The sequence below is a fragment of the Lingula anatina genome, chromosome 1 (assembly GCF_051362555.1).
Source record: "Lingula anatina isolate TDL-2025a chromosome 1, LinAna3.0, whole genome shotgun sequence".
In the NCBI taxonomy this organism is placed as follows: domain Eukaryota; kingdom Metazoa; phylum Brachiopoda; class Lingulata; order Lingulida; family Lingulidae; genus Lingula; species Lingula anatina.
The window spans coordinates 2413108-2440984 of NC_141767.1; the positions used below are offsets into that span (position 1 = coordinate 2413108).

General features: G+C 37.2%; 3 protein-coding genes across 6 annotated transcripts in view; 2 read left to right on the forward strand and 1 right to left on the reverse strand.

Annotated features, from left to right (window-relative positions):
- The window catches only part of LOC106176472 (signal peptide, CUB and EGF-like domain-containing protein 3), a 32216-nt gene extending 28359 nt beyond the window's left edge, over nucleotides 1-3857 (forward strand). For 3 of the 4 annotated variants that reach the window (XM_013558864.2, XM_013558866.2, XM_013558867.3), the window contains 6 exons: nucleotides 531-698; nucleotides 961-1122; nucleotides 1311-1508; nucleotides 1886-2038; nucleotides 2263-2342; nucleotides 2782-3857. In XM_013558864.2, the coding sequence (XP_013414318.1) occupies nucleotides 531-698; nucleotides 961-1122; nucleotides 1311-1508; nucleotides 1886-2038; nucleotides 2263-2342; nucleotides 2782-2928 (908 nt within the window). In that variant the 3' untranslated portion in view covers nucleotides 2929-3857. The remainder of the gene's footprint in view (nucleotides 1-530; nucleotides 699-960; nucleotides 1123-1310; nucleotides 1509-1885; nucleotides 2039-2262; nucleotides 2343-2781) is intronic. The other variant, XM_013558865.2, reaches the window with a different exon arrangement.
- On the reverse strand, nucleotides 3783-15118 carry LOC106176476 (cytosolic non-specific dipeptidase). Its single transcript, XM_013558878.2, has 13 exons — nucleotides 14952-15118; nucleotides 14152-14275; nucleotides 13582-13833; nucleotides 13255-13329; nucleotides 12685-12765; nucleotides 11805-11878; nucleotides 11391-11465; nucleotides 10942-11086; nucleotides 10361-10460; nucleotides 9312-9483; nucleotides 8998-9083; nucleotides 8263-8429; nucleotides 3783-7991 (listed from the first exon to the last, which is right to left on the reverse strand). The coding sequence occupies exons 1-13, from the start codon at nucleotides 14978-14980 to the stop codon at nucleotides 7947-7949; spliced, it is 1425 nt and encodes a 474-aa protein (XP_013414332.2). The 5' UTR covers nucleotides 14981-15118; the 3' UTR covers nucleotides 3783-7946.
- Nucleotides 15119-15139: 21 nt separating this feature from the next.
- On the forward strand, nucleotides 15140-27655 carry LOC106176471 (uncharacterized). Its single transcript, XM_013558863.2, has 16 exons — nucleotides 15140-15280; nucleotides 16431-16593; nucleotides 18492-18632; nucleotides 18831-19099; nucleotides 19367-19450; nucleotides 19696-19820; nucleotides 20379-20467; nucleotides 20736-20896; nucleotides 21136-21324; nucleotides 21571-21803; nucleotides 22138-22269; nucleotides 22625-22767; nucleotides 22967-23229; nucleotides 23401-26085; nucleotides 26341-26469; nucleotides 26875-27655. The coding sequence occupies exons 2-16, from the start codon at nucleotides 16443-16445 to the stop codon at nucleotides 27007-27009; spliced, it is 4929 nt and encodes a 1642-aa protein (XP_013414317.2). The 5' UTR covers nucleotides 15140-15280; nucleotides 16431-16442; the 3' UTR covers nucleotides 27010-27655.
- The last annotated feature ends 222 nt before the right edge of the window (nucleotides 27656-27877 follow it).

Sequence of the window (27877 nt, forward strand, 5' to 3'; positions counted from 1 at the left end):
CAGTGTAGTCTGGTGCCAAGGACAACACTTGCAGCAGCTGTGTGTGCTTTTTATTTTTCAGTTAAGTGGGTGATTGCACAGTCTGGCCTGCATTGAATGTACTTTTACATTTCAGTGAACTGACTTTTATTGCTTGAAATATTAAAAGTACGTGTTTGTATGTTTGTTCAGTAGAAGATATTGCATGCTTGTCAATGCATCAATTACTACAAATGTTGTTTCAAAACACAAGCTATGTATCATTATTGCTGATATGTATTTTTTATTTAAATTTGTATCTTTTATCATCATAATATGATTGCTGTTCGTTTTGTTGTAATTTTGGTTGGACTTAACAAAATGGCAGACAACAGTGAAAATAGCTTTCAACTTCACCTTGCTGCATTTGTTAGTTGATATAGCTGCCTAATCTTTTCAAACCATATTTTTAAAATCTAAATTAGTAAAGTAGCTATTATCTTTTTGAAAATGACATTTAACAGTTTTGATCAATTACCTAATTTTGAACCTGAATATGTTTCATTCTGCAGGTCAGTGCGGGAGGGGCTATTTCTCCTCGGATGGTTTTGAGCCGTGTGCACCGTGCCCCAGTGGTACATACCAGCCGGACTACGGCCGCACCCAGTGCCTGTCATGTGGTCAGGGAGTGGCTACCACTGGTGTGGCGTCCACTGGGTTTCAGGATTGTGTCGTGAAAGGTCAGTTGGAGGACAAAAAAGTTTTTTGAAGAGGGATGCTTTGTAGTAATATGGTCATCTCTTTGTAATACATATCACAGTAAATGATGGCCTGAAACCATGTGAGTGCGTGCGCACACATGCACACACAAACACACACACACACAAGTCTTCCAACAGGTAGGACAGAGGTGGGTTTCTGGGGACCTTGGGCAGTGATTTTAAAGACATAAAATAATAATACCATATCATATCTTTCGTCTTCCCCATCTTCTATTCCCAGCCAAGTGTCCCCCTGGCCAGCATTATGACCTCAGCCAGGAGAGGTGTGTCCACTGTCCTAAGGGGACGTACCAGCCTGCCTACGGCCAGAACTACTGTATGGACTGTCCTGGAGACACCAGCACTGACCACCAGGGGGCAGTGGACAGCTCAGAGTGCAAAGGTACAGTATGAGCATGCAATTCTTTAAGTACTGGGGTATGTACCTGATATCGAGAAATACAAATTTCTAACATTACTATTTAGATGCTGTTGCTTTGGATCTATTAAAAATTCAACTTTCTTTTAAGGAATAATGCCATAATGATGAAAGATACTGAAACTCTTTACACAAAATTACTCATATTTCAGACATGAAATGTGGGGGTCACATAGGTCTCCACCAGGGTTATATACAGACCCCAAATTACCCTGGCAACTACCCCAATAACGTGGAGTGCACTTGGACTATTGTCCCCGAGCAAGGAAGAAGAATTCTGGTGGTTGTCCCTGAGTTGTTCCTGTCAGGACAAGATCACTGCGGTGACAAGTTGGTGATGAGGAAGTCAGGTGAGGTGAAGGACATGTGCTGCCATCTGGTTGTCCAACTTGTCAAGAACAGAAGTTAGTCTGCCTGTTTGGAAAAATTTTACAGAATGGTTTTCATCAAAATCTGAATGGGTTTTCATCACAGGGCCTATTTGGCAAAGAAGATTTCAGTGTTTCTGAAACATTATAACACACTGGCACCCTCTCACAATACATACCTTGATCATCTCTTGCTGATGGTTGGGGTGTTCTGGCATATATCACTCGGGTGATAGTGTATGTATTATCTCACGCACATTCTTGTTCAGTTTAGTGGCACATTATAACCTGTGGTCTTGTATCCTGGCTACCAACCAACAATAACTCATAAAAGATGAAATGTGGCAATCTTGTTTCAGAATCTCCATACTCCTTGGTGACGTTTGAGACATGCGAGTCCATGGAGAGACCCGTCGCCTTCACAGCGCGATCCCGAAAACTTTGGATCCATTTTAAGAGTGATAACAGGAATACACAGAAAGGCTTCTGGATTCCATATGTCACATATGATGGTATGTAGACAGGCTTCCACCCTCTTCCATTTGTTATTTCCCTTGTATAAATGACATCAAACATTTCATGGTGAAGTATCTTCATTCTATTTCTTATTATACTGACATGATATTCTTATCTACCAAATTTTAAGATCCTGATGGATATGTTGTGTTTTCAGGGATGATTGTGTAGTTAATGTTTGTTTTGTTGAGAAATGAGTAACTACTGCATTTTCTTTCAGAAGAATATCAAGACTTGATAGAAGACATAGTGAGAGATGGGAGACTGTACAGCTCTCACCAGCACAGAGAAGTACTAAAAGTATGTAGACTTACTTCTACCCGTGGCCCCTCTTTGAACATAAGCCACCTACAAGACGCCATCATACACCCCTGTTCTGGGCTCTCATCTCTAGTTGGTTCTTATTCAGCTTAAATTTCTTGGTTTCAGTCTCCAACTCTCTTATCCAAGTGTTTCTTGACCTGTCCCCATTTCTTTTACTTTGTGGTAATTTGGCCATATAAAAAATTAGAGGAAGCAAGCTTTTAAATAACTGACAGAAAAATTTATATGGAATATCTTATATATAGCATGCTTTTAATTGAAACACAATTGTTTAGCTTTGTAAATAAGACTACAACTAAAAGTTCATGCTTATGTTAAGTTTTGAGCTCATTTTCCCTTTTTTATTGCCACCTATATGATCAAAATAATAATGGTAAGATATAAAAAGATTAATATATTTCCCATTATCTTTCAGGATCGAAAGTTGCTGTCTGCACTTTTAGAAGTTATCGCTACTCCATACAATTATTTCAAGTATGCCAATGTTTCTGGATCAATGTTTCCAGCTTCTTTTATCAAACTACTGACTCCAAAAGTGACAAATTTTTTCGTGGAGGGTTGACACTTAACAGAAGACATGAGACTGAGGACATTGGATGTGAACAATATAAATCATCTCTGTTAGAGCCTATGTATCTGTGCGTGTTGATTGATTTAAAAAAAATTTTGTGCTCTGTTCTTCTGTCCAGTCAGTTGCATGGGGAAACTCCGGTGTTGTTTGGTTTTAAAGCAACATTAAAGAATGTTTATTTGTTACATTTTTACATTGTTTTGTAATGTAAGTCTTTCTTCAATGTAAATTATAAAGCACAATTTGAGCTACACATATATTGCAATTATTGCAGACATGCAGAGCCTTTAAAGGCTTTTATTTCTGCAGAAATGCCAAATGATAAGCATTAAAGGGTAAAAGTTTTGTTTTTTGCATGATGAATGATCTCATTTTTGTAAATTGTTTCGCTTTTTGCTACTGTAAGATATCAAAGCTTTACTTATTCATGAAGAGTTCTTGCTGTGTTCAAGAAATTTGCGACTATTCAGCAAGAGAAAAAGAAACAGAAAAGAGTTGGAGATTCCATTTCACTCTTACATCCAGTATGTTAGATTGTTTTTGCGTAAATCATGCAGATTCTTGTGTATAAATGTGATTCATGTTACATTCGTAGAGTCAACAGTGTATGTAATAGTCTTGTTGATCAGCACAGGTGTCATTCAAAGAAAAAATTCTATGAAAAATCAAAATACAGCTTTAGTATAGATTTGTGTTTGTCAAAACCTAGAATGAATGCTTAACAAAAGTAAATGTGCATATAAATAAGTAGACTTTGGTTCTAAGGAATGTTCATTGGATTTGCAAAGGAGGCCTTTTAAAAAATTTCAAGCATTTTAAAAATAATTGTTAAATGAAGATTCAAAGACAATATCTTTAAAACTTTATTGCATTCAGGATATAATGTATCTTCCCATGCTAATAATAAACATTTAAATTTGCATGGATTTGTTGTAGTGTTATTTCTCCGAGAAAAAACCAACAAGTATGCACCAATAATGGCCATTCGATAATAACATCTATAAATATCAGGTGTCCAAGAATTTCTAGATCCATTCATGGCACAATCAATCCGTGACATGAAAACAAAACTGTATTGTATTAAAGGTAAAAGAGCTATAAGTTGGCATATAAAGGTGTGTCAATGATATAATTGGCAAAGGTACATATTAGATGTCAGTTGTACCCAGATTTGTAATACTTGATGAACCAGGAGCTTATCATCTTAAAAAAACCGAAAAAACTTCAGCTCATACATATATCAAATTAGGATTAACAATTTGGTTCTGTAAAATCTCCCGGGTCCTGTCTTTGATGTGATATGTAAAGAACAATAGATACACCTACTTGTAGATGGAAAAAAAACTTGTTCCCAAATATATGGAAAACTAGAGGATCAGAGAGGCGATACCGCCTCCGAATATTGTACCACCAGCTGGAGCAAGCGCATTCGTATAGACCCCCACATACACAAAATAAGAGACACAGCCACCAGTCTTATGCTTGACAAGCTATAAAAATGCAATCAACAAGAATTTTCAAAATACGCAAAAAATATATATAACTTAAAATGGTACAATCAAAATTAAGTTCATCGTAAGGTAGGTCAAAGGTCAATTTCAAGGTCACAGTAAATTGCCAGTATATGACTTCCTATTCAACTTCAATAGTAACTATGGACCTATCTCTGCCAGGTTTGGAGTTAAAAGAGAAAGAAATTAGAGATAAAATGGAAAAAAATTGCAAAGTTCAGTTCATGATGTAAAGTAGGTCAAAGGTCAATTTCAAGGTCACATTTAGATTGCCAGTATATGACTTCCTATTCAAGTCCAATAGTAACTACGGACCTATCTCTGCCAGTTTTGGAGATAAAAGGGAAGAAAAATTTGCAATGTTCAGTTCATGGTGAAAAGTAGGTCAAAAGTCAATTTTAAGGTCACATGTAGATTGCCAGTATATGACTTCCTATTCAAGTTCAATAGAAACTATGGACCTATCTCTGCCAGTTTTGGAGATAAAAGGGAAGCAAAATTTGCAAAGTTCAGTTCATGGTGAAAAGTAGGTCAAAGGTCAATTTTAAGGTCACATTTATATTGCCAGTATACGACTTCCTATTCAAGTTCAATAGTAACTATGGACCTATCTCTGCCAGTTTTGGAGATAAAAGGGAAGCAAAATTTGCAAAGTTCAGTTCATGGTGAAAAGTAGGTCAAAGGTCAATTTTAAGGTCACATTTAGATTGCCAGTATATGACTTCCTATTCAAGTTCAATAGTAACTACGGACCTATCTCTGCCAGTTTTGGAGATAAAAGGGAAGCAAAATTTGCAAAGTTCAGTTCATGGTGTAAAGTAAGTCAAAGGTCAATTTCAAGGTCACATATAGATTGCCAGTATATGACTTCCTATTCAAGTCCAATAGTAACTACGGACCTATCTCAGCCAGTTTTGGAGATAAAAGGAAAGAAAAATTTGCAATGTTCAGTTCATGGTGTAAAGTAGGTCAAAGGTCAATTTGAAGGTCACATATAGATTGCCAGTATATGACTTCCTATTCAAGTCCAATAGTAACTACGGACCTATCTCAGCCAGTTTTGGAGATAAAAGGAAACCAAAATTTGCAAAGTTCAGTTCATGGTGAAAAGTAGGTCAAAGGTCAATTTCAAGGTCACAGTAAGATTGCCAGTATATGACTTCCTATTCAAGTCCAATAGAAACTACGACCTATCTCTGCCAGTTTTGGAGATAAAAGGGAAGCAAAATTTGCAATGTTCAGTTCATGGTGAAAAGTAGGTCAAAGGTCAATTTTAAGGTCACATTTAGATTGCCAGTATATGACTTCCTACTCAAGTTCAATAGTAACTATGGACCTATCTCTGCCAGTTTTGGAGACAAAAGGGAAGCAAAATTTGCAAAGTTCAGTTCATGGTGAAAAGTAGGTCAAAGGTCAATTTTAAGGTCACATTTATATTGCCAGTATATGACTTCCTATTCAAGTTCAATAGTAACTATGGACCTATCTCTGCCAGTTTTGGAGATAAAAGGAAAGCAAAATTTGCAAAGTTCAGTTCATGGTGAAAAGTAGGTCAAAGGTCAATTTTAAGGTCACATTTATATTGCCAGTATATGACTTCCTATTCAACTTCAATAGTAACTATGGACCTATCTCTGCCAGGTTTGGAGTTAAAAGAGAAAGAAATTAGAGATAAAATGGAAAAAAATTGCAAAGTTCAGTTCATGGTGAAAAGTAGGTCAAAGGTCAATTTTAAGGTCACATTTAGATTGCCAGTATATGACTTCCTATTCAAGTTCAATAGTAACTATGGACCTATCTCTGCCAGTTTTGGAGATAAAAGGGAAGCAAAATTTGCAAAGTTCAGTTCATGGTGAAAAGTAGGTCAAAGGTCAATTTTAAGGTCACATTTAGATTGCCAGTATATGACTTCCTATTCAAGTTCAATAGTAACTACGGACCTATCTCAGCCAGTTTTGGAGAAAAAAGGAAAGCAAAATTTGCAAAGTTCAGTTCATGGTGAAAAGTAGGTCAAAGGTCAATTTTAAGGTCACATATAAATTGCCAGTATATGACTTCCTATTCAAGTTCAATAGTAACTATGGACCTATCTCTGCCAGTTTTGGAGATAAAAGGGAAGAAAAATTTGCAAAGTTCAGTTCATGGTGAAAAGTAGGTCAAAGGTCAATTTTAAGGTCACATATAGATTGTCAGTATATGACTTCCTATTCAACTTCAATAGTAACTATAGACCTATCTCTGCCAGTTTTGGAGATATAAGGGACTAAATGTTATAATTTTGGAGTTACCATAATGTGCCTTAAATTTCGTACAGAAAAAATTAATTAAAATAAAGAAAATGTCATTTTGGTCAAAATTCTTGAAATAGGAGGTGCTCTGAAGTTTCAGAAGTTCAAATTTGATGAAATAATGTCATTTTTGAACACAAGTTGTCTGCTTTGCCAAGCCTAATGTTTTATTTTTCCAGAGTTCAAAATTTATTATCCATTACCGTACTGCACATTTTGCTTTTACCACCAATATGTACTTTTTGATACAGCGTAACTCGAAAACCGTATGGAATACAAAAAATCCGAGACCACCTCCAGTGTTGGGCTTTACATGCTCTACAAAATGCAAAAAAGAATGGGTCTCTAGCATTAACGGTTCCCGAATTAGAGACAGTTTTCAGTTTCGGTATCTTATGGCCGCTACTCCCGTGAAAATGCACCGATTGACCCCAAATTCATGGAGATGAAAGATGACCTGAAGGGTAACACTTTCCAATAATATTATTGGTTAAGTCTGTGTGGTGTCTGAATAACAGGGCAAAAAAATTTTTTTTCGTAAAAAATTTCATTTTTTTGAAAATTTTGGCCCATTTGACCTTGAAGTAAAGGTCAAAGGTCAAATCCAAGGGTATATTTGAAATCTACACATATGACTTTTGGAAAGCCGTCTATAGAAATTTTTCCCATAACTCCTTCCGTAGGGTAGATAATTACCATTTAATTTTGCCATTTTTAGACAAGGGTGCATTGCAATGAGTGCCACACCCAGACCCCAATACCGACAAAGCCCAAATTTTACGTGGAACGAGTTGAGATTATAGGTGACCTAAATCCATGAGATGGGTATGGGGGGCCTTACCGTCTAGGAGGAGAAGCGGTAACGGTAGCCGTCCGGCGGAGCCGGCGGAGCCGGCGGAGCCGGCGGAACGATCCGGACGAGACCGAAACCATGTGTACCGCCAGCGCTAACGCTGGTGGTACAATAAAAGAATTTATTACGTATAATTCTTATTTGCAATAAACAATATTCTATGAGGTAAGCTTTAATAACATTTGTAGTCTTTTACTCAGTTGAGACTTTTGAAATATGATTTCAAGATCATTTGAAATGAAAAACTGTCACAACATTGGGCCCAGAGAAAACTTTGATCCTAAACTTCAAATACGTGGATACATGGCATCTGCAGGATTTACTGGTCTTGTTAGTTTTTCGACTTCATGGGCCCATTTACAGCTTCCCCAGCTCATACAAATATGCTCCCATCAATTTGATCTGTAAGTAAATGTCAAATAACACGCTGCTTACTCAAAGGTCCATTCAAATTATCTTTTACTTTCCATTTTTCAAGGTAGAAAAACATTCTTCTAACTTTCATTAAAAAATACTTGAATCACTAAGTGCAAATTACACTTGTAAAATGCATGTTATGTTGTATCTTCATACATTCTTTCATTCATAACATTGACATATTTCAAAATCAAATATATTTTCTATTTTTTTTTGCAACGAAACAAGTAATCACCTCCATTCATGCTACACATACCCCATTGATATAATTGCTTCTGTTTATTTTCTCATTCTGAGAGTGTGCCCCGTCATCACAGGAGCCAACTGGGAGTAACATCACATTTTTTCCTGTAGTTTCCTGAAAGGTCAAGGTCACTGGAATACTGCCACCCTCCCTAGTCATGTCTGGTTCCTGGCCATAAACTGAAGTTAAAATAAGGAAGTGACACAATTATATTTTACACCGTCTGAAAAAATCAAGTTACTGGTGGCAGGTGCCCTTTTTCATCACCATAATTTTAATCTCTCAGCCATACCTGTGCAGGTATTCTGATAATTCTCCCATATTTCAAGAATATTTACAACATAAGCTGTCCTCAGTTAAATTACTAGACTTTGTATGTATCTGTATTATATTAAAATGTTAATTAAACACCTTAGAATAAATGAGTGAATTTTTTAGTCATCCAGTAGAATTAGAATCAACAATATATATATAAATCATTCTGGAACTTTCGTTGTAAAGATTCAAGGACTAACCAATGCCAAATGCATCCTGAGACCTAACACCAAGTATGGATCATTATGTGTTAGAATAAAGTATGTTAAGATAAGAAATCCCATAACACCATTAAATTATTATAAATAATAATAATAATAGTAATAATAATAATAATAATAATAATAATAACAGCATTTAAGATTAAACACAATCAATGAACATTTCTGAGAAGGTATCTTCAGAAATTAATGTATGCAAAAGGGGCCTCACCTGTCTTCATGGCCTTCCTTCCAGCTACATAGTGTGGGTGGTCACATTCACTCATCCAAGGTTTGCCACCATGGAACATAAAGGCGCTGGAAAAATATATAACGCACGTGAAAAGACAAGACCTTCTTGTTCTTTTGTTGTAAGTTGTCAAAAAGACAAATATTTCAATTGCTTTCAATTTATCTTTTAAAAATACATTTCAATATCAATCAACACAGAGTACAATGTGCACTAAAAAGTCAGGACTCTTTTTTTGGAAATATGCTATAAAATATCTAAATTGAAATATCTTTACAAATTTCACTATTTCTTACTTCAGTTTGTTTGGACTGCCCCTCTCTTTATGAATTTTCTCCAGGTGGGCCACCACCAGTTTCTCAATGGCTTTCGGCTCCTGGTTAGGTACTAGACGGATAGAAAACTTTCCTATCACTTTTCTTGGAATCACAGTTTTGGCTCCACCGTCACTGAAAGCTCCTTCAATACCTACAATTACACAACCACTTGTACAGAAGTCGGCAATAGTATATAGTCATTCATTGTTCAAATGTAGAGTAAGCAATGTTAAATGTAATTAAAATTTTATTGATTTTTAAATATTCTGTGCTTGAAGATTACTGGCCATGTGTAACACACTGTGTAAACAGGTAGGGAAAATAGAAGACAGGTGGAAATGAGCCCAGTGAGATCCAGGAAGAATTTCTACAAAAACTGAAGAGGGTACCCAGGAGGGTAAAACAATCTACCTCCACCACAGCTTTTTATCTAAATCAACCACCCTTGGAGAGCATTCCAAAGTGACCTTTCAACTTAACCCTGTGGGGTGGCAGAGTACGTATATATATCTGAATGGCTCTTTAATGTTTGCCTATGTTCTCTCAGGTTCAGACAGAATACTGTAAACAGGAGAACATAAAAAAATGGCAGGCCATCAATAGCCAGCTCATTGTTGATAGGAATGTGCCACAAAATGACTGCAATAAGTTTTCTGAAGTTCAGGATTTGGCACGATGTGTATAACTTCTACTCCTTTTATGCTCTAGACGGATATCTAAATTTAACAAAATTGATGTTTACGGACATAAATGGCCTTTCATGTCAGTATGATACAGGTAAACAAACCAGACCCCTCTTGCTGTTTTTGTCATGCATGAGGCAAAATTGAAAATACACATACATGTATACTTTGCTACAGTGTAAAATAATTACAGTTTTGACTGTTATTTATAGCTAAAAAATATAAGCAATCACGATATCTAGAAATCCATTTAAGTGGCCACATGTGCAGCTAAAATGCTTCTTGGTAATTTTTCACAATGAAACAGGAAAATTTACTTTCAGCTCATGTGTAGAGTCTACAAACCATGTATTGAGAGTGAAGGGTATCTCCATCTATGCATCAAAACTTCCTCTTTAGTATCATGGATTAGTTTTTCTGCTCCAAGATCTTGACGATAGTCCTCCTAATATACAGTACATAACAGAACAGAACATCAAAGGTAAAGTTAAACACAAAAATATAAAACGCAATGAAGTTGAGTAAAAAAGATGATTTGGAGGTAGTCTCACCTAACACATTCAATGATGAAAAAATGCGCATGTTACAATAAAAATACATTTATTAACCAGTCAACACATGATAATTGCAACATCCTCTATCTTGTATATTTCCTGTCAGTGTAAATGTTGCACCATTAAAACCAGCTGAAATAGAAGATATAATAACATTTTTTGTCAAAGATATCTTAATTCAATAAAATCACAACAGTGGGTGTAATCAACATTAACATTAAATTTTCATGGAAACTTTTATCATTTCAAAAACTAACACCAGTACAATGGCAAAAAGCCATATTTAAGGAAAATTTAAACTTATCCAGAAAACAGTGTGAATACAGGTAGGATAGAAATAGCACATAATGTGAAACCGAAGATAGGTATTACCATATCAAACTCAATAGGTTTGTAGAGCTGTTTCTCCTCATCTGTGAGTGGGGCCACTGTATCCATGACGCCAGGTACCAGGATGTTACCCTTGCCATCCACCAGGCTGTTTAACAGGGACACCAGGTCCACCATGGCCTCATGTCTGGAGAGATACAGACACTGGTGTACTAAAGGCTTAACTTTCAATTTTGTTATATGAACAGTTCCAGTGGTTTTCCTTGAGGCTTATCTTTCAACTTAGCCACTTGTTTGCCTGTAATTCTCTAAGGGGTCAGATATCATTCTTCAAGTAGATTGAAGGTGTTTGTACTCAAATTGAAAGTAAAGTGGTGGACCAACTTCGAAAGAAAAATTAACATGTTACATCTCATAAATAATATAATTTTTTCAAAATGAGATAAAATTCTATAAACTCCCCCTTCACTCTGACAGTTGTAATGACTTACACAGTGCCTCCAAATACCCCAGAGTGTAAATCTTTGCTGGCACATTGCACCTCAATAAAGAAATAGGCAATACCCCTGAAATGTAGAAACAAGGTGAAAGAATGACACATGTCAATGTGGGGTGAACTGCAGATAATCTCTTCATTTTGATGTTTTTTTTTATGATTCACACATGTTTATTTCTACGAAACACTGTATCTTCACATCTTTTTTAAAAACTAGCTCACACAACAACAACAACAACAATAATAAGCATCATCATCACTAATACTATAGCAGGTACACTGCAGTTCAACAATCTTTTATAATGTAAGTCTAGCTATTTTTGACTTCAGAACTGACGAGATTAAAGCTTGAGTGAATTACTATAAATAGTGAACATTGATTAAGCTACAATTAGACTTAATTCTATACCTGAGTCCATATGTTATGCATGGTTTCTTCTTGCCAAGCCAATAGTTGTCTGATATGCACACATAGTCTACATCCTAAATCAAGAAAAAATTCATTAAAGCTAGTGCCCTACCATTCTCACCGAAGTTAAAAGTAAACAGAAAATTATAACTTAAGAATTTCTAACTTCTTGCTCTGTGTTTGTTTCTGATGGATCTCTTCCATCCTTCCACACAATACACATAACAATACATATAAAATGAAAAAGAAAATGCCAGATATAGAAGGTTCTTCACTCGACCAATCCAGGTTGCGCTTATTTTACCCCCAGTCATTACTTATTTTGCTGACAACGTCTTCGGCAATATTTTTTTTGTTTGTTTTGTTTGTTTGTTTTGTGCTTTACTTTGTGCTGTCTCGTCTTGGAGTGAGTGGCACCCTCTGATGGATGTGTTGTGGATGATTGGTGTTCAGTAGTATGAAAAGTGTCACCATGTATAGACATACATGGCTTGGACAGGCCTGTGATTATTGCGAATACATAGAGGCAGCATTATTATTTCACTGTAGCAAATGACGATAACAAATCAGCAGAGGAACAGATTTTTTGTATGTGTCGTCGTCTAGACACGTGCACAATAAATCTCTTCCTCCACTGATTTTGTTATCGTCATTCGCTACAACTTACGTTAAATCTGTGACAATAAATCTGTACACAAGACAGATTAATCAATCATCTTATTATGTAAGAATTAATAATTAATTAGTACTGCACATCATTGTGTAAAAATCATATTCAGGCTCCAATAATACACAAAGTAGTTTGTTGTATAGCTCACTGCAAACCCATACCAAACACATCCAAGACATACAGTGATACAATAATTAAAAGGGCATTTACCTTCAGGAAGGAATCTTTCCTTGCATACAGCAGGTCATCTAAACCTTCAGACCCTGACTCCTCCATGCCTTCAAAGCAAAACTGAAAACAGAATAGTTTGAACAGCTCAAACATACACAATAAGTAAACAAACTCTCCCGAAATATTTTCCATCTCATATATAGTATGCAGGATATGTGTATCCAGTTTGTTCTTTCAACTTTGATACTTATTAACTGTAGAAATACGGAGTGACCCAGGGTTATAAACAGGTTGCATTCTGAGAGGTTGTTTGCAAATCGATTTGTTCTTTTAAAACTAAAAAGTCCAATATACTTGTGCTAGAATACAATATTTACAGTTCCAAAACTACCACTTGACATACAGTGTTTTAATATACATAAAAAATTATTAGTTCAAAACCTATCAACCCATGGACTTATGAACTACCATCTTACAGGCTAATTTCAACTTTGAGACTTCCACAAAAATTGCATCTTTGAGAGTTTGAGAGTTTTAGAGTAAACCTGCATAACAACATTTGTTAAACAACAAATAGTACGTTCATACAAGAGCCAAAAAATTATTGACCTTAATATTGACTGGAATTTCTTGACCAATCTTTTGGTAGGCTTCTATACAATTCAACCAATCCAAAACAGGACCCTGAGGAGTAAAAACATTCAAATTTTAAAAAATAATGTTTTCCTTTATATTTGCAATACAAACTGAAAGTGCATGAGCAGCATATTATTAAGTCACTTTTACATTTCTTATTCTATTAAATTTACACTGTAAATGTTGAACTTAATTATTTGTCCTAATTCTTATTTAAATTATCATTAAAAACAAATCTTTATCATGGTTCATCAGCAGTCAAACCTTTACTAAAAAAACTTTGGTAAACATCATGCACACCTTATCATCAGTTGAACCTCTGCCAAACAGTTGGCCATTTTTCTCAGTGAGGACAAAGGGGTCTGTATCCCAACCATCTTCCTTCATGGCTGGCTGCACATCCAAGTGGCCATACACTAGGACAGTTTTCTTCTTGGGATCAGCACCCAAATTTCCCAAAATCACAGGTGGGAGGGGGAGAACAGTGCCGTCAGGTAAAGTCTGTTTGCCTATGTCTGCAAGCTCCACAGTGCCACCAAGCTTCTTGATTTCCTGTGGGAAATAGTTAAATTTACACAGTTTATAATGAAAAAAAAAACAGCAGCATCAGCAGGTCTTTTGTCTGTTTTCAATCTAATCAAATATGAATACCAAAACTGAAACAATTTTAATGTGTGTATTAATGTATATATCTGTATATTTGTATCATAAATAATTAAAACAAATTATCATAAAAAGCCTTCTGAGAAAAGATAAAAAATAACATTAAACTCTGAACACATACCAACTGGAAATAGGGATATATGATATTTCAGTATTGTATGTATATGCATATTAATGTACAGTCTCAATAAATATATACTAAGTTACCTCTGCCACTGCCTCCACCTGTTTCTTGATTTCACCTCTTTTCTCTGGCCATGCTGAAACACTCTGGATTGCCACAGCATCTGCCAATCGTTTCACGTATTCCTCCTCATGTCCATCAATATATCTTCATATAAAAAGGATATATAATTAATGTATATTAATTACATACTACTTTTACTGCTTAAACTCAAGGTTATGTTAATACTATGGCAGTGAGGTGCATTCAAAGATGAATTACATATCTAAGTTTTAAAATACTAATCTTTGCGTATGAATTTAATTATTTATCTGACTTATGATTCATTAGTGTATTTTTACAAGTGATTTTATATGACAGATACACCAATACATGTGTTTTTACTTTTACGGCTACTAGAGTCATGTATTCAGCAACCATTTTGGACTAATCACTGTTTGAAAGTATCCTTAAACCTCAGAGTAAATCAGAATTACATCTCAATCTTTCATTAAAGCTTAGTAATGGTTTGCCTTAGTTCTCGGCCTTACACACAAAGAAGGCTGTAATCAGAGGCAAACTGCAACAGATATGTAGACAACTGACCAGTATATTCGAATCTACTCAGATTACGGCCTTGTCTTGTACTAATAAAGCATTTGCAAGCTGTGAAGCTGTCTGTGATACAAGTACAGTAGACCCCCAAAGAATGCTGAAAGTAAACTAAATAAGTCCTACAGGACCCCCTTTTTCCGCTGAACATTTAATGTGTTTTATGTGTTCAGTGCGTGTAATAATAATAGCGACTGTTTTTCACAAAAGCAATCTTCATTGTGAAACTTACTGAAACAGCCGGTCCAAATATTCTGCCATCTTGACCAATGTTTGTCATGTGAGCAGTCATGTGACTTTAAATTGTAAACTCCCCCTTCCCCGGCAAGTTGACCCGTTTCGTTATATCGAAGTGTGCAGGTATTTTATCAAAATTACTGAAACCTAACGGCAGATTGTATATTGAAACGCTTATAAACTATGCACAAAGCACATTCTTCTAAGAAAACATGACCTGATTTGACCTAGTTATCGAATTTGGCGCACGCTGATTTCACTTCCCGTAGCATCCGGGTATTTTACACAACATGTCTGCCAATTCTGAAGCGAGATATCTAAGAGGTAAAAAAAGAATTTCTATGTTTGTGAATAATTCTTAAATATACTGTGATATCTGTGAGATAGGTACAAGGTTCGCTTTTATCATAAACCATACAGATAGCTACATGTAGATCTTATGGTTTAGTGTAGACGGTATTTATATTTTATTGCTGCTTCCAAGAATTTTTTTTTGGACTGGTCAAGCCATCACTGTATCAGTCACACTGTTCACGCCTGAAACCTCTTGACCTGTTTTCATTTCATTTGCTCACTGAGATAATCAACAGGATATACTACAAACTACAAGCGAGCGTTTAAGATATAGAACTGGTCGTATGTTTCTTCATTTGAAAATGTATATCTTAGAACGGGTAATTGACTCAATGAATTTCGCCATTAGGCATCAGTGCCACCTTCCTTGAAATTAAAAAAAAAGTGTTGTTATATGGTAAGGGTAAAAGTTATAGCTATCACAGCGCCTACACTTGGTTATATGAGAAACACGCGATGGACCTGATTGTAATTATATGTGGGAATCTTGCACTATTAAATGTTTTACAGTGTCTCTTGTGTGACAGATGAGCTTTCGTAGAAATGCTGACAGAAGCATTTGGCTTGATTAAAAGCTGTGTAATCAAGCTCATATTTTGTATGATGCTGGACAGAGACCAGCTGATATTGCACTTGTTTTGCAATTGAACTTTTGCTACTTGTTTCAACTTGGGATTCATATATTTGATTGTCTCATTTCATAGATGAACCTAAAGGTACTGGTAAACAGTGCATTGCGTGATACAATAGCAAAAATGAATGTTACGTTGTTTTTTCTAAGTACTTAGCCTAACCATTTAGTAACCGTATAATTTTATAATCTACAGATTTCAGTTAATCTAAGGAAGAAATTTGAATAAATCTGGGGCTGAATGATTTTCATTTTACATGAGCTTGGTTGATTGTATGATTTCTTGTTTTCAGCTGAGAGTATTCCTCTAAGTTTTGATCGATCATTTTATTTGGTGTATTTAAATGTGTATTTGTGTACTCGTAAAAGATGGTATAACTGGACATACATTTGCTTTTGTCAACTATTTTTCCAGCACCATAGGAATATGTCCAGTGATAGTGGATCTATTGAAACTGTAAATACTGCTTTTGTCAACTATTTTTCCAGCACCATAGGAATATGTCCAGTGATAGTGGATCTATTGAAGAGCCTCATGCTGAGGACTCTCTGTCAGATCCAGACCCTGGTCAGATTGGAGCGCACAAAAGATGCCTGGAAGATGACACCACTGCTGTGGACACCAAAGCTGCCAGAATGATGGATGAAGGAGGTAATGAAATTGATTTTGATATGAAAATTATTGGTAAGATTATCCCAGGTTTATCTGGCAAAGCTAATTTCGGCTAAAGGATTTTACAGATAAAATGTCTTTTATGTCCAAAAGGTAGTTTCATGTGGATTGATAAGAAACTAGGAGACATAAGTTGACCATATGGTTACCCAGCACAGGATGAAGGTCTTGTCTTTTAATGTGTGATGGGCCAGATTCAAACATGTTGCATAGGATTTTTACCAAAGGACCATGACCTGAATGACTTCAATAGATAAGCTTGGATGGATGTGTATGATTTCTTCATATATAAATATAACCATAAAGATGTCTGAAGTCCTTAAGTTAGCTCTCTGATTTAGATAAATATTTTGTGTATTTCTATGTATATCCAAAGCAGCTGTGATACATAAACTACAAAATGTCACCTTCATAAAGATGCTCTATATATCAAATTTCACAAAAGCTTTTGCATTAAAATCTTAAGAGCAATGAATCTTTATGATAAATGTGTTGGTTTTTAAAAATACTGGATAATGCTCAAGTGTAGGCTGTATCCTCACCTGTTTGATGAATACAAACGAGAATTTGATCTCACAAACAGGTGAGATTAAAAGCATTTCAACTCAGATTATGAGATAAGGAATTCTACTCAAGAAATCTATGCCTGAACTTTCTGCATTAGTAACTAGGAAATGGGTGAGACCAAGACCAGATCTTCTCCTGTTAATTATACCTGTGAACTTTAGATTCAAGTATTTTGAGTAACAGGTCAATGGGAAGTGTGGAAGGAAATAAGGTGGAACACATTAATGCTTATTGATACTGTCAGGTCTAATGTTAGATTTTTTAACTAGATGTTAGTAACTGTACACCTGGTTTACCTGGAGTGATATTGCAGGAACAGGTGTTAAGGTTGAGCACTAAATGCTCTGCTGCCTGGTAGGGAGTAGTTTTCATAACTCTAAAGCAACACATATTGGTTTACGATACTGAATGCCATGTTGTAAAAAGCATGGAGGATTTTTAGACCTGTAGAGATAATTGTTGTGATGACTGGCTGTTGGATATGTAGCTAACTAGAAAATTCAGTTACTGTGCTGACTGATAATGAAGAATCTCTTTTTATTAGCATGTATGGATAATTTTCATAACTTTTCATAACATAGAAATATAAAAATATATTTTTCCTGTAATATAGGAAACAATTTTGTAAACGGTGATTTACAGTATTTTGTGTCTTGAGACAGTGTTTTGTTTAGCATATAGATGGGTGTGTTTTTTATGTAAAACAAGATGCAATATCAATCTCTGTTCTGTGACTAAATACACATGTGGTAAACACTTTGTGCTAAGTCATTTCGTAGTGATACTGCAGTATTTTATAATTGCATAGAGAAGGTTAAAAAAACCCCAATACACTCATAGCAAGCTACTCTTTCCATGCAAACATGCGAGTGGTAGATAAACAGAGGGATGTTTGAAAACATTTCTTTTATGTTCTGGTCTTGACTGCTGCCTGGTAAGATACCACAATATTGCAGACATGAGATTTAAATTTTGTGGTCCCTGCACATAAATAAAGCATACTTGTTTAGTGCAGAGTAAATGTGGTTTTCAAATTGCCAAAGCAATCTTTGCAGACTGATTGTTTTAACATAGAGTAACTGAAATGACTTTGGTTTAATGTGTAGTAATTGACATAACTGATTGTCTTTAATGTGGAGTAACTTTAATGACTTTGAATGTTTAAATATGGATTAATTTAAAAGAAAAATTGCACACAACACAATTTATTTTAGAGAAATAACTAAACTAGTTAATAATTCCTATAGCTTGATTTTGGGCTACTATGGGTGCTGCAGATTTCAAAGGGGGATGATTTCATTTACATTCAGGTGAAGAGTTAGATGAAGATGGAGATCTCCAGGATGAAGGTGGAGATGAGGAGGACAACAGTGAGGATGAGAGTGAAAGTGGCAGTGAAGAGGAAGGAAGTGAAGAAGAAGAAGATGAGGAGGAAGAGGAAGAAGGTGAAGGTAGGCAAAAAGAAGGCTTAAAGTGATGATATACAGTATTACCGTTTCCATAGACTGGGCAAGTTGTCATAGAGTTTAGGTGTGGTATGTTGCACCTACTCTTCAACATCTATTTAGTCAGAATTTACCAAACTTTTGGCTTTTTTGTTCTGCCACTTTTTGATGTTAGGTTTTAAGAAACACTGTTTTTTCATACAGAAGAGTGGGAAACAGATGAGGATGGCGAAGATGAAGAAGAAGTAGGAGATGATGAAGAAGAAGAAGAAGAGGATGAAGATGATGAAATAGAGAATGACAAAGAAGACTCAAGCCTTGTATTAGGTGCAGGAGAGGATAGTGATGCTGGCAGTGACGGAGAGACGGAGCGCTGTCCAGTGTGTCTGAACAGACTGCTGGACCAAGATGTGGGAACACCAGAGGCCTGTGACCACAACTTTTGTCTCGAGTGCATCAATGAATGGGCTAAGGTACAGATGAATTAAATATGAACAGCAAGGAATATTTATCTTGATGATGCATTAAACATTGCGTTCAAACATGCATATTTATAACTGTGATGTATATTTGATACCACATATGGTGATAATTTACAGATAATATTATTGCATGTTTTCATTAAACTTAATTGTTGGTTCTGAAAGATAAAAACCTGTCATATTAATTTCATATTTTACCTGTTTCACTGTAGTAAAGTTATTTATGTCATTTAAATGGTATGTTAAAATATTTTGCAGAATGTCAATACCTGCCCCGTGGATCGCCATGTTTTCCATATTATCCTGGCTAGACATTCATTGGAAGGGACTGTCTACAAAAAGGTATTTTTGTAACAATATTTTGGGGAAAGCAAATCTATCTTGGGGAAAGCAAATCTATCTATCCAAAGTCAGGATATAGTTCATTTTAAAAGTTAGTTACAAATAGCATAATCAAATTTTACTGAGCAAAAATATTTATCAGCCAGGTTGGTTCATGTGTGGTTTGCTTGTATAGAAATCTGAAGTTAGGTTGAAATTTATGCAATATATCATTCTCTAAGTAAAGGATGTTGATTTTGTCCTAGATCCCAGTGGAAGATGTTAATAAGCAGGGTGAGGAGGAAGATGAAGAAGAGCCAACTGTGTGTGAGGTTTGTGGAAGGTCTGACAGGGAAGACCGTCTGCTGCTCTGTGATGGCTGTGATGCGGGGTATGTGAATAAATCAATAATGTATAAATAGATGTATGGGAGTAAGTTAAAGGTTTGGGTGTGGTACTGTAAGGCATCTGCCGAGTTATGGTGGGGAAAAGTGAACTTGTATTTTGTAATTCATTTTATATTGATAGTAGACAAGAACATGTCAGCATCAGCTTGTCCCTCCCTTCTTATTGTCTTATGCACTAAACTGTAATATCTCAAAAGAAGAAGCTATGATTTATTAAAATATGACATTCAGGGCCGTAGCCTGAGCAAAATGCCAGGGGGGGCAGTAAGCAGACACGAGGGGGCGAAGCCCCCGAGGGGGTAGGGTGTGGGAAGTCCCCCTCCCACGGTGTGGAAATTTTTTTAAAACTATGTATAATACTGCATTCTGGTGCATTTTAACTGTTATTTATTGCTCAATTAGAAGTCAGAAATTGCGATTATTTTTTTGCACCTCAAATCCCAGGGGGGGCAGCTGACCCCCCTGCCCCCCCGGAGGCTACGGCCCTGACATTGTTACTTTTGTCATTTAATTATGTGTTCTATCTCTGTTCTCTGTCCCAGGTATCACTTGGAGTGCCTGAACCCTCCTCTGGAAGATGTCCCAGTGGAGGAGTGGTTCTGTCCTGAATGTGCACATGATCATCCACAAGGTAAGTTGTATATTACAACAGACATGATTTAAGTGGAAACCTGATATTTTTCTTGGCAGTAAAGATTTGAAAATGGATGCAGAGAAGAGTGTTTGTGTGGGAAGAACAGAGATGCGATATGCATGCCTCACAGTCTATTATTCATATGTAATCTTTAACTCAGTCTTATTTAGCTGAGACTGAGTGACTGGGGGCGACAGTTCTGGCAGTGGTAGAGAGCATACATCATTGTATCGTCTAGTATGTAACATAATTCTTTATTATACAGCCAGTGCTGAGCGGGAGTCCCCAGGGGCGGCAGTTCTGGCAGTGGTAGAGAGCATGCATCAGCTGCACACCACACACAGGCAGATACCACGTACCAGGGTGGCAGACAGGGTCAGGAGGAACATACAGAGAAACAGGGAGGCTGTCTTCCTTAACATGGAGGTATGTCAGGGTTTGTTTTTTCCCTTGTGGAGAGAGGTGGGTGATAGAAGATTTTCCAAAGCACAGAGTTTTTTGAGTCATGTCAGTTTTTAACAGAATACTTGTTTGATGACTTTAAGTCAGAGAATCTTAGTTTTCAGTTTGCTTGTATTTAATGGATTTAACAGTGATTTATAGTCTAACAAAGTTCATTTTGGAAATTAACCTTGAAGTGACCTTGAACTTTTCCTGTGTTGTAGGAGGGGGCTAGAGGCACATCATTCTTTGGATCCCCACCAGGTAGAAAACCTGCTGCTAAAAAGACCACCAAGAAAAGAAAAACCACAAAGAAGAGGAAAACAACTAAAAGAAAGACTAAAAAGAGGAAAAGCACCACAAAGAAGACTGGTACAAAGAAGAGGAGGAAAACTAGAAGGAAGAAGAGAAAGGTGAACTGAATTCTATGTATTCTGTTGTAAAGTAAATGCTAATTGTATGTGGAAGAGACATACAGCACTGTTGTTATCAGAGAAAAGGTGAAAAAATTATTAATCTGGTATTGGTCTATTATCATGTTGGGAAATTGAAAAAATGTAGTACATCTTTCTAAGTCCTTTATTTATATTTTTTGTATTGTAACTGGATTATAATCATTAAGAAGGAATCATAAATGGGTAACTGTGTCTTATCACCAGGTAAAGAAATCCACCCCAGCGGCAGCATCAGCCAGGGTGAAGCAAGCCACACCAACGTCAGTCAAGAGCAGACTAGCAGGGAGGTTAGGATTAACCAAACCCCCAGCCGGACGGTCCATTCCTTTGGTCAAGAAAAAACCAGGAAGGTCTGTAGACACTCAGAGAGTGGACATGGGAGTCGCTCCACTGTCCATCTTGGGACACAAAGATGATCTGGATATCTTATATGACAGGTAAAGAGGACTTGAAACATGGTGTTTGAATTCTGCTTGAGGGCTGGGGTGTTTTGTTTTTGCCTAGGGTTGATAATGGGACTTTTTGTGTAATTGGAAAATTAACATGAACTTCGCAGGACAACCTGAAGGTAAAGTAGACATGATTGGAAAAGATGGTGCTGTGAGAAAAAAGATTGGGACCAATCGCAAAGAATTTTTATGGTCAAGTAGAAAATGCCTTTATTTCTTGATCATTGAAACTGGAGTCTTTAATTGTTTAGTGTATACATTAAACAATTCTTATATTACAATGCAAGTAATACTGTTTTGTATTTTCCTTTGTTAACCCTAGTGATGGCAACTCTCTACCTGACACTGCACCAGGCACCTCAGCTCAGAACTCTGAGAGAAAGGAGAAGGGACAGACGTACTCCAAGTTGGCACTGAGGTCCAAACAACGCCTTGCTGCTCCCGTTATCAACAGGTAAGCTTTAATATCTGGATCCTTCATAGTGTGCTACTAGTGTTTTATAATGTGCAGCACCCTTTGTGGTCGTCTGTTTAATATGGGAAAGTTTTAACTGTCCTACACAGCAGAGATGTCAGGACTCTTCATGGAACATAGTCCAGTCATACCTGAGCATTTGATATAAATATAGGTCAATAAAGTACATGATTCAGACCAACCCGGGGGATAGTCATTACTTTTGTCACTATTCTCATTGTCTGTTCCCACTTTTTCACATGAAGTCTACATGAACTGTTTAGTGGTAGTGCTTATTAATTGTGTGGTCAAATCAGAAGCATCAGACCTATCATTTTTGTTCACATTCATCCAGATCCTCAAGAGAAGAGAAGCCAGCTGTTGCTGATGATGGTGGTGGTGGTGAGAGTAGTGGTTCCTTTGACCTGTTAGGCAGTATCATGGCTGGACAGTCCATACTACACACCAAGAGTGAACATGTCACCATTGGGAGAGATGGTGAGTATTGATGAGCTCTTCCCACCCCCATCCCCCCAGAAAAATAAAATGTACAGTAGATAAATGAAAAGAAATAAAAAAAAAAACACATAAGGTTTCAATCTATAATCTTGTTTTTCACAGTAATTGTTATTATTTGATTCCAAGAACTCTGCCTCCTGTTTTATCAAATGAAATGGCTCTATTGTTTCTCTTCCAGGATCACTTAAAATGAAAGCCAGTTCACCACCCAGGTCAGGTGCTAAATCAAGTCCGCTCAAAAATGATTCAAAAGAGAACTCTGAAAATGATATTTTAAAGACGGACAAAATCTTCCAAGAGGGAATAAATCAAGATACACCATCAGAGACTTTAGAAAGAGTTGACAGTGATGTTGAACAGGATGACATGGAAACTACAGACATTTTGTCCACAGAATTAAACAAAAGCACTGATATTTTGCAGAGAGAAAGTATGGAGGAGGTAGGTGGGAGTCAAAGTGCAGCCATTTTCAGGGTGATCAGGTGGACACAAACAAGAGGAAGAATTGTCTCAAGCTATTCTTAAATATTGTTCTGTAATAGATAGTGGTATATGGGAAATTGTTTTTGTTTGTTAAAATTATTGTAGTAATTTTAACCTCTTTTCATTCAGGATCTCAGTATGGAGTTAGAGGAAGATAATTTGCAAGAGGAAGGAAAAGATGAAGATGACATTGAAGGAACACCATTAGAGGTTGATTATAATTTAGGGGAAAGTAACAATAAGAAGGAATGTAAAGAAGGAGAGTCTGATAATGAAAAGGAAAGTGAACTGAAAGAAAACAAGAATGAAAACCATGCAGATGTTAAAAATGATAACATCACAGTTGAGGAAGACACTTACGAAGGATGTGACGCTATGGCAGGTTTGGATTCTTTTATGCAAACAAATAAAGTGCCAATTTCTGAGCTGCCTCGCATTCCAAAAATGAAAAAGGAATCAGAAAATGGTTCCTCGGCAATGAATCTAGATACATCAGAAGAATCGGAGTCCAAACTGAATCAGGAAAAAGTTGTTTTACAGGATGAAACTGGGAAAGAAAGCGCAATTGAGACAGACACACCAAAAATGGAAGAGGAATCGGAAGAATCTGACCGAAAAGATTCAAAACGACATAGGAGAGACAGTGAGGAGGATAAGGGAGACAATAGAAATGAGGAAAGACGGCATAGTAAAAAGAAACATAAACACAAACGCAGTCGATCTCGTTCAAGGGAGAGATCCAGAGACAAATCACGATCTCGTAGGTCAGGGTCTAGGACACGGATGCATAGATCTCGTGAAAGAACTAGAAGTGGAGATGACAATATTCATGACAAGGAAAGCTCAAAACACACCTCTGACAGAGACAGGGATAGAGATAAGCATGATAGTTGGTCTAGGAGAAGGAGATCAAAATCTAGGAGTCCGTCACGAAATGTTGACATGAGGAGAACGCGTGAGGATTCCTCGGAAAAAAGATCTGAAAACAAAAAATATTCTTTGGAAATTACTGTGAAAAATGAACTGTCACAATCAGATGGTGTAAATGATGATGCTGGCAAAAGGTCACACAAACATGACTCTGATACTGATTCAAGGCGATTCAGGAACAAGAGAGATTTTCGTGGCAGTGCAGATGTCAATGAACCAAAGAGACCCCATCTTGAGAGCACTGTTACTGTTGTACATACTGATAAATTTGGGGATAGAAATAGAGACAAGTCAGACAGGGACAAGGATAGGAATGATAGATCTCGAAACAGGGATAATTACAGGGATTCTAGAAAGGATAGCAACCACAAACAAATGGATTCTAGGTTACCGCATACTGTTCCAGCTTCAATTCCTTCCTTAATGAGTCTCGTTCCTACCACTTCAACTGTTCTGGCGAACTCAAAAGACTCCATTTTTCCACCAGAATTAGAAACCAATGACAAACCAGATGATTTGTTTTACGACCCATTACAACCCACGGATTCTGACTCACCAAACCCAACACCAGATGTTCATTTTACTGATGCCTCTGCCGCAGGGTTCCCATTTAACCTGATGGAGCAGATACCTCATATCACAACTACAGCCCCCAGTGGTCTGTTGGGGCAGGAACACGGGGTTATACCTGTTAGCTCTGCAGTGAATGGGCCAGGTGAACCTGGGATGTTTAATTTAATACAACAAGGCCCAGGGGGTGGAATACCTCTACGATTCCTAGCTAATCTCCCCCCAGGGGTCCACCCTGCTGCACTGCCCCGCCATCCACTGTTAATGAACCACCCCTTACTACTTAATGGCCCCCACTTGGGCCAACTTCCCCCAGGGATGCTGCCTGCTCACCTTGCTATGCAGATGAACACCCAAAATCTTCTCCTTCAGCAGCAGTCCAGTCGGTTCAGACTGACTGCCCCTCCCCCACAGCCAGGCCAGGCCCAGCCCCCAGAGCACCTGCAGAGACTGCCAGGGAGTGAGAACTTACAGAGATTTCAGCTCAACCACCCGGTCACTACAACACTGTCACAACCCATACTGGCTGACCTACCACCAGGCTTTGAACACCCTGGAATCCCACATTTACCACCCCCAGGGTCAACCTTGCCTGGGCAGCACCGCCCCCCTCCTGGAGGTCTGGGCCTGCTCCCCACCCCACCAGGCCCCCCACCTCCAATCAGTCTTCCAGAAGGGGTGCTTCCCCACCCACCTAGTCCTCATTCTCTCTCTTCCATGCCTCCCCCTTTAAATAACATCCCCCTGCCTAAGACCAGCTTTACCCCCACATCATTACCCCAGGGGAATTCCCTCCCACAGGGGATAGCCACACTTCCCAAAGGAGTCAATCTTTCAGTGCCACCGCCCCAGGGAGTCAATTTATCAGTTCCACCCCCATCTACACCCCCTAATGCAGTAGACACGCCCCCTAATGCTGCCCTCATCCACATGGAAGCCATTGGGAAGATACTGTCAGCTCAGGTTGGGTTACATCCCAAGGGAAATGGAGGAGGAGAGGAGGGCGTGTTCAAAGTCCCTCTGCCACCCCCACTGGGGGGCGCCACAGTCAAGCACGGGAGGCTGGGAGAGGGGGGTAACGGTGTGGCCAATCATAACCACCCCACAGGGGCGGAGACCACGGAGGTAGTAGACATGGAAGTGGCCTCGCCCACAGATGATGTGGACATATCCTATTCACCTCCTGATGATATAATGCCAATGGAGAACAATGACAAAAAACCTGCTAATAATAAAAACAGTGTCACTTTCAGCCTGGTTGATCCTCCTGAGGACATGCCTTCATCTGCTGTGGAATTGGACAAGCAGGAAAAAGTAAGACTAAAATAGATTTAAATGTTGAGGATTTAGAAAATGAAAATGAAAAAATTTAGTAGATTTGTAGCAAGAGGTGAGATCACAAAATCCACTTTTTGAAAGCTTCATTAAAAGTTGTATCATTCAAGCATTGACAATTGAAGCTATATTTATACTATTGCACTCTGATCTGTTTGTCACAGTAAAATGTCACCTAAAGCTGCAGTAACACACTTTGACATTTCTGTTTTATCATTATTTTTTCCTTTGTAGTTCATGAAGAAGCTGAACCGCCAGGAGAGAGTGGTGGAGGAGGTGAAACTGGCTGTCAAACCTTATTATGCTATGAAGAAAATAGATAAAAATGAATACAAGGAAATACTGAGGAAAGCTGTGCCAAAAGTAAGTACTGAGTGGTTAACTGATTCACAGGTTATCAAAATGAATTGTATTGACCTAACTAATATGGGACTCTCCCTAAATGCAATCAGATTAACAGAACAACAGCCCTCCTGGTAAATAGAATATAGAAAAGCTGGTGGTTGTACGAGTACATTGGAAACGGGAGGCGGCGTGTCAAGTCTGTTAATCTGATTGCATTCAGCAAGTCCCTGTGGAGTTAGTAAGCACTTACTAATTTAACAAATCCTTGTGAATGGTTCCAATTGAAATAGTGATAAAAAAAATGTGCTATATCAGATTGGAATGATAGATTGAATTGCCATTTCCTCAAAATGAGAGTAAAGTCCATATCGATATTTGATGAGATTTTCTTATTGTTGAAATGTATTTTTTTTTTTACTTCAGATTTGTCACAGCAAAAGTGGTGATATCAATCCACTGAAGATCAAGACTTTGATTGGGGCATATGTACAGAAAATCAGACAGACTAAAAAATGGGAAAACAAGAAACCAAGCTCAAAAAATAAAGGACGAAGGTGATAGAAACCAGTATTATAGGACAAGTGGCACTGGTGCACAGGTTGGATACCAGTGACAGAGGACAATATCATTATTTTAATGGTGCGCATGCTTTGGCATCTGTCTCAGGCCATCCTTATTTAAGTTATAGTGTACAACATTAATTCGAATTCTTGGAGAAATTTTCAAAAAAATGACGTAATTTCTAGACCTCTGTATAATGTTACGTGACATTCAAGGTGCCAAAGCCTCAGAAGATTTTGGTGCTGATCTGCGGCATAGGACATTTACTCAGCATAGACGATGGCAACTTTCCCCAAAGGCAGAGCATTTGTTTTAAGAAAAACAATCAAGAGTAATCTTGAATGTCAAAATGTTTTCTCTGTGAACTGTCGTTAAAATTGTTCTTGTATTAAAATTGATGAATGGGAACGTTTTAAAATCATGTGTAAGAGACAAATTTGCTCTATAAATTCTGGCCCTGTGCCATTATGCATAATTCTAGTTGTTTCTGGTTTTGTAGACCACATTTCTTCAATATGTATTGCTTACAATGCTGTTATTTTGTAAATGAATTAGTGATTATGAAGATATTACCTGTACTCTTTTTCTTTATAGTCTTAATTATTTAATAAGGGAAAATAAAATGTAAGTAATTACATTCTTATATCAAGTTGTAAGGTGGTGTTCACTATTAATCTGCATATCATTAATTATAAGGAGTTTGAACACATTGGAATGGTACTACCGTCATTAAAAAGATGAAGCAAATATACCAAACATAAATTTCATAAAACATTTTTATTCCCAATTCAGTCTTTCAAAATTGGAATGGTAGTAGTTTTGGTTAAAGCTACTGTCAGATCTTTATTAACAATATAAGATATGC

What these genes read in the sequence shown, in the direction of transcription:
- LOC106176476 (XM_013558878.2), bottom strand. Translation starts at nt 14,980, where the DNA reads ATGGCAGAATATTTGGACCGGCTGTTTCA. An exon ending in AGGTGGAGGCAGTGGCAGAG is followed by an intron (nt 13,834 to 14,151) that starts GTAACTTAGTAT and finishes TATTTCCCACAG; the next exon opens with GAAATCAAGAAGCTTGGTGG. An exon ending in CCCTTCACTCTCAATACATG is followed by an intron (nt 9,484 to 10,360) that starts GTTTGTAGACTC and finishes GTGTAATTGTAG; the next exon opens with GTATTGAAGGAGCTTTCAGT.
- LOC106176471 (XM_013558863.2), top strand. Translation starts at nt 16,443, where the DNA reads ATGTCCAGTGATAGTGGATCTATTGAAGAGCCTCATGCTGAGGACTCT. An exon ending in GGAAGAGGAAGAAGGTGAAG is followed by an intron (nt 18,633 to 18,830) that starts GTAGGCAAAAAG and finishes TTTTTCATACAG; the next exon opens with AAGAGTGGGAAACAGATGAG. An exon ending in AATTGGACAAGCAGGAAAAA is followed by an intron (nt 26,086 to 26,340) that starts GTAAGACTAAAA and finishes TTTCCTTTGTAG; the next exon opens with TTCATGAAGAAGCTGAACCG.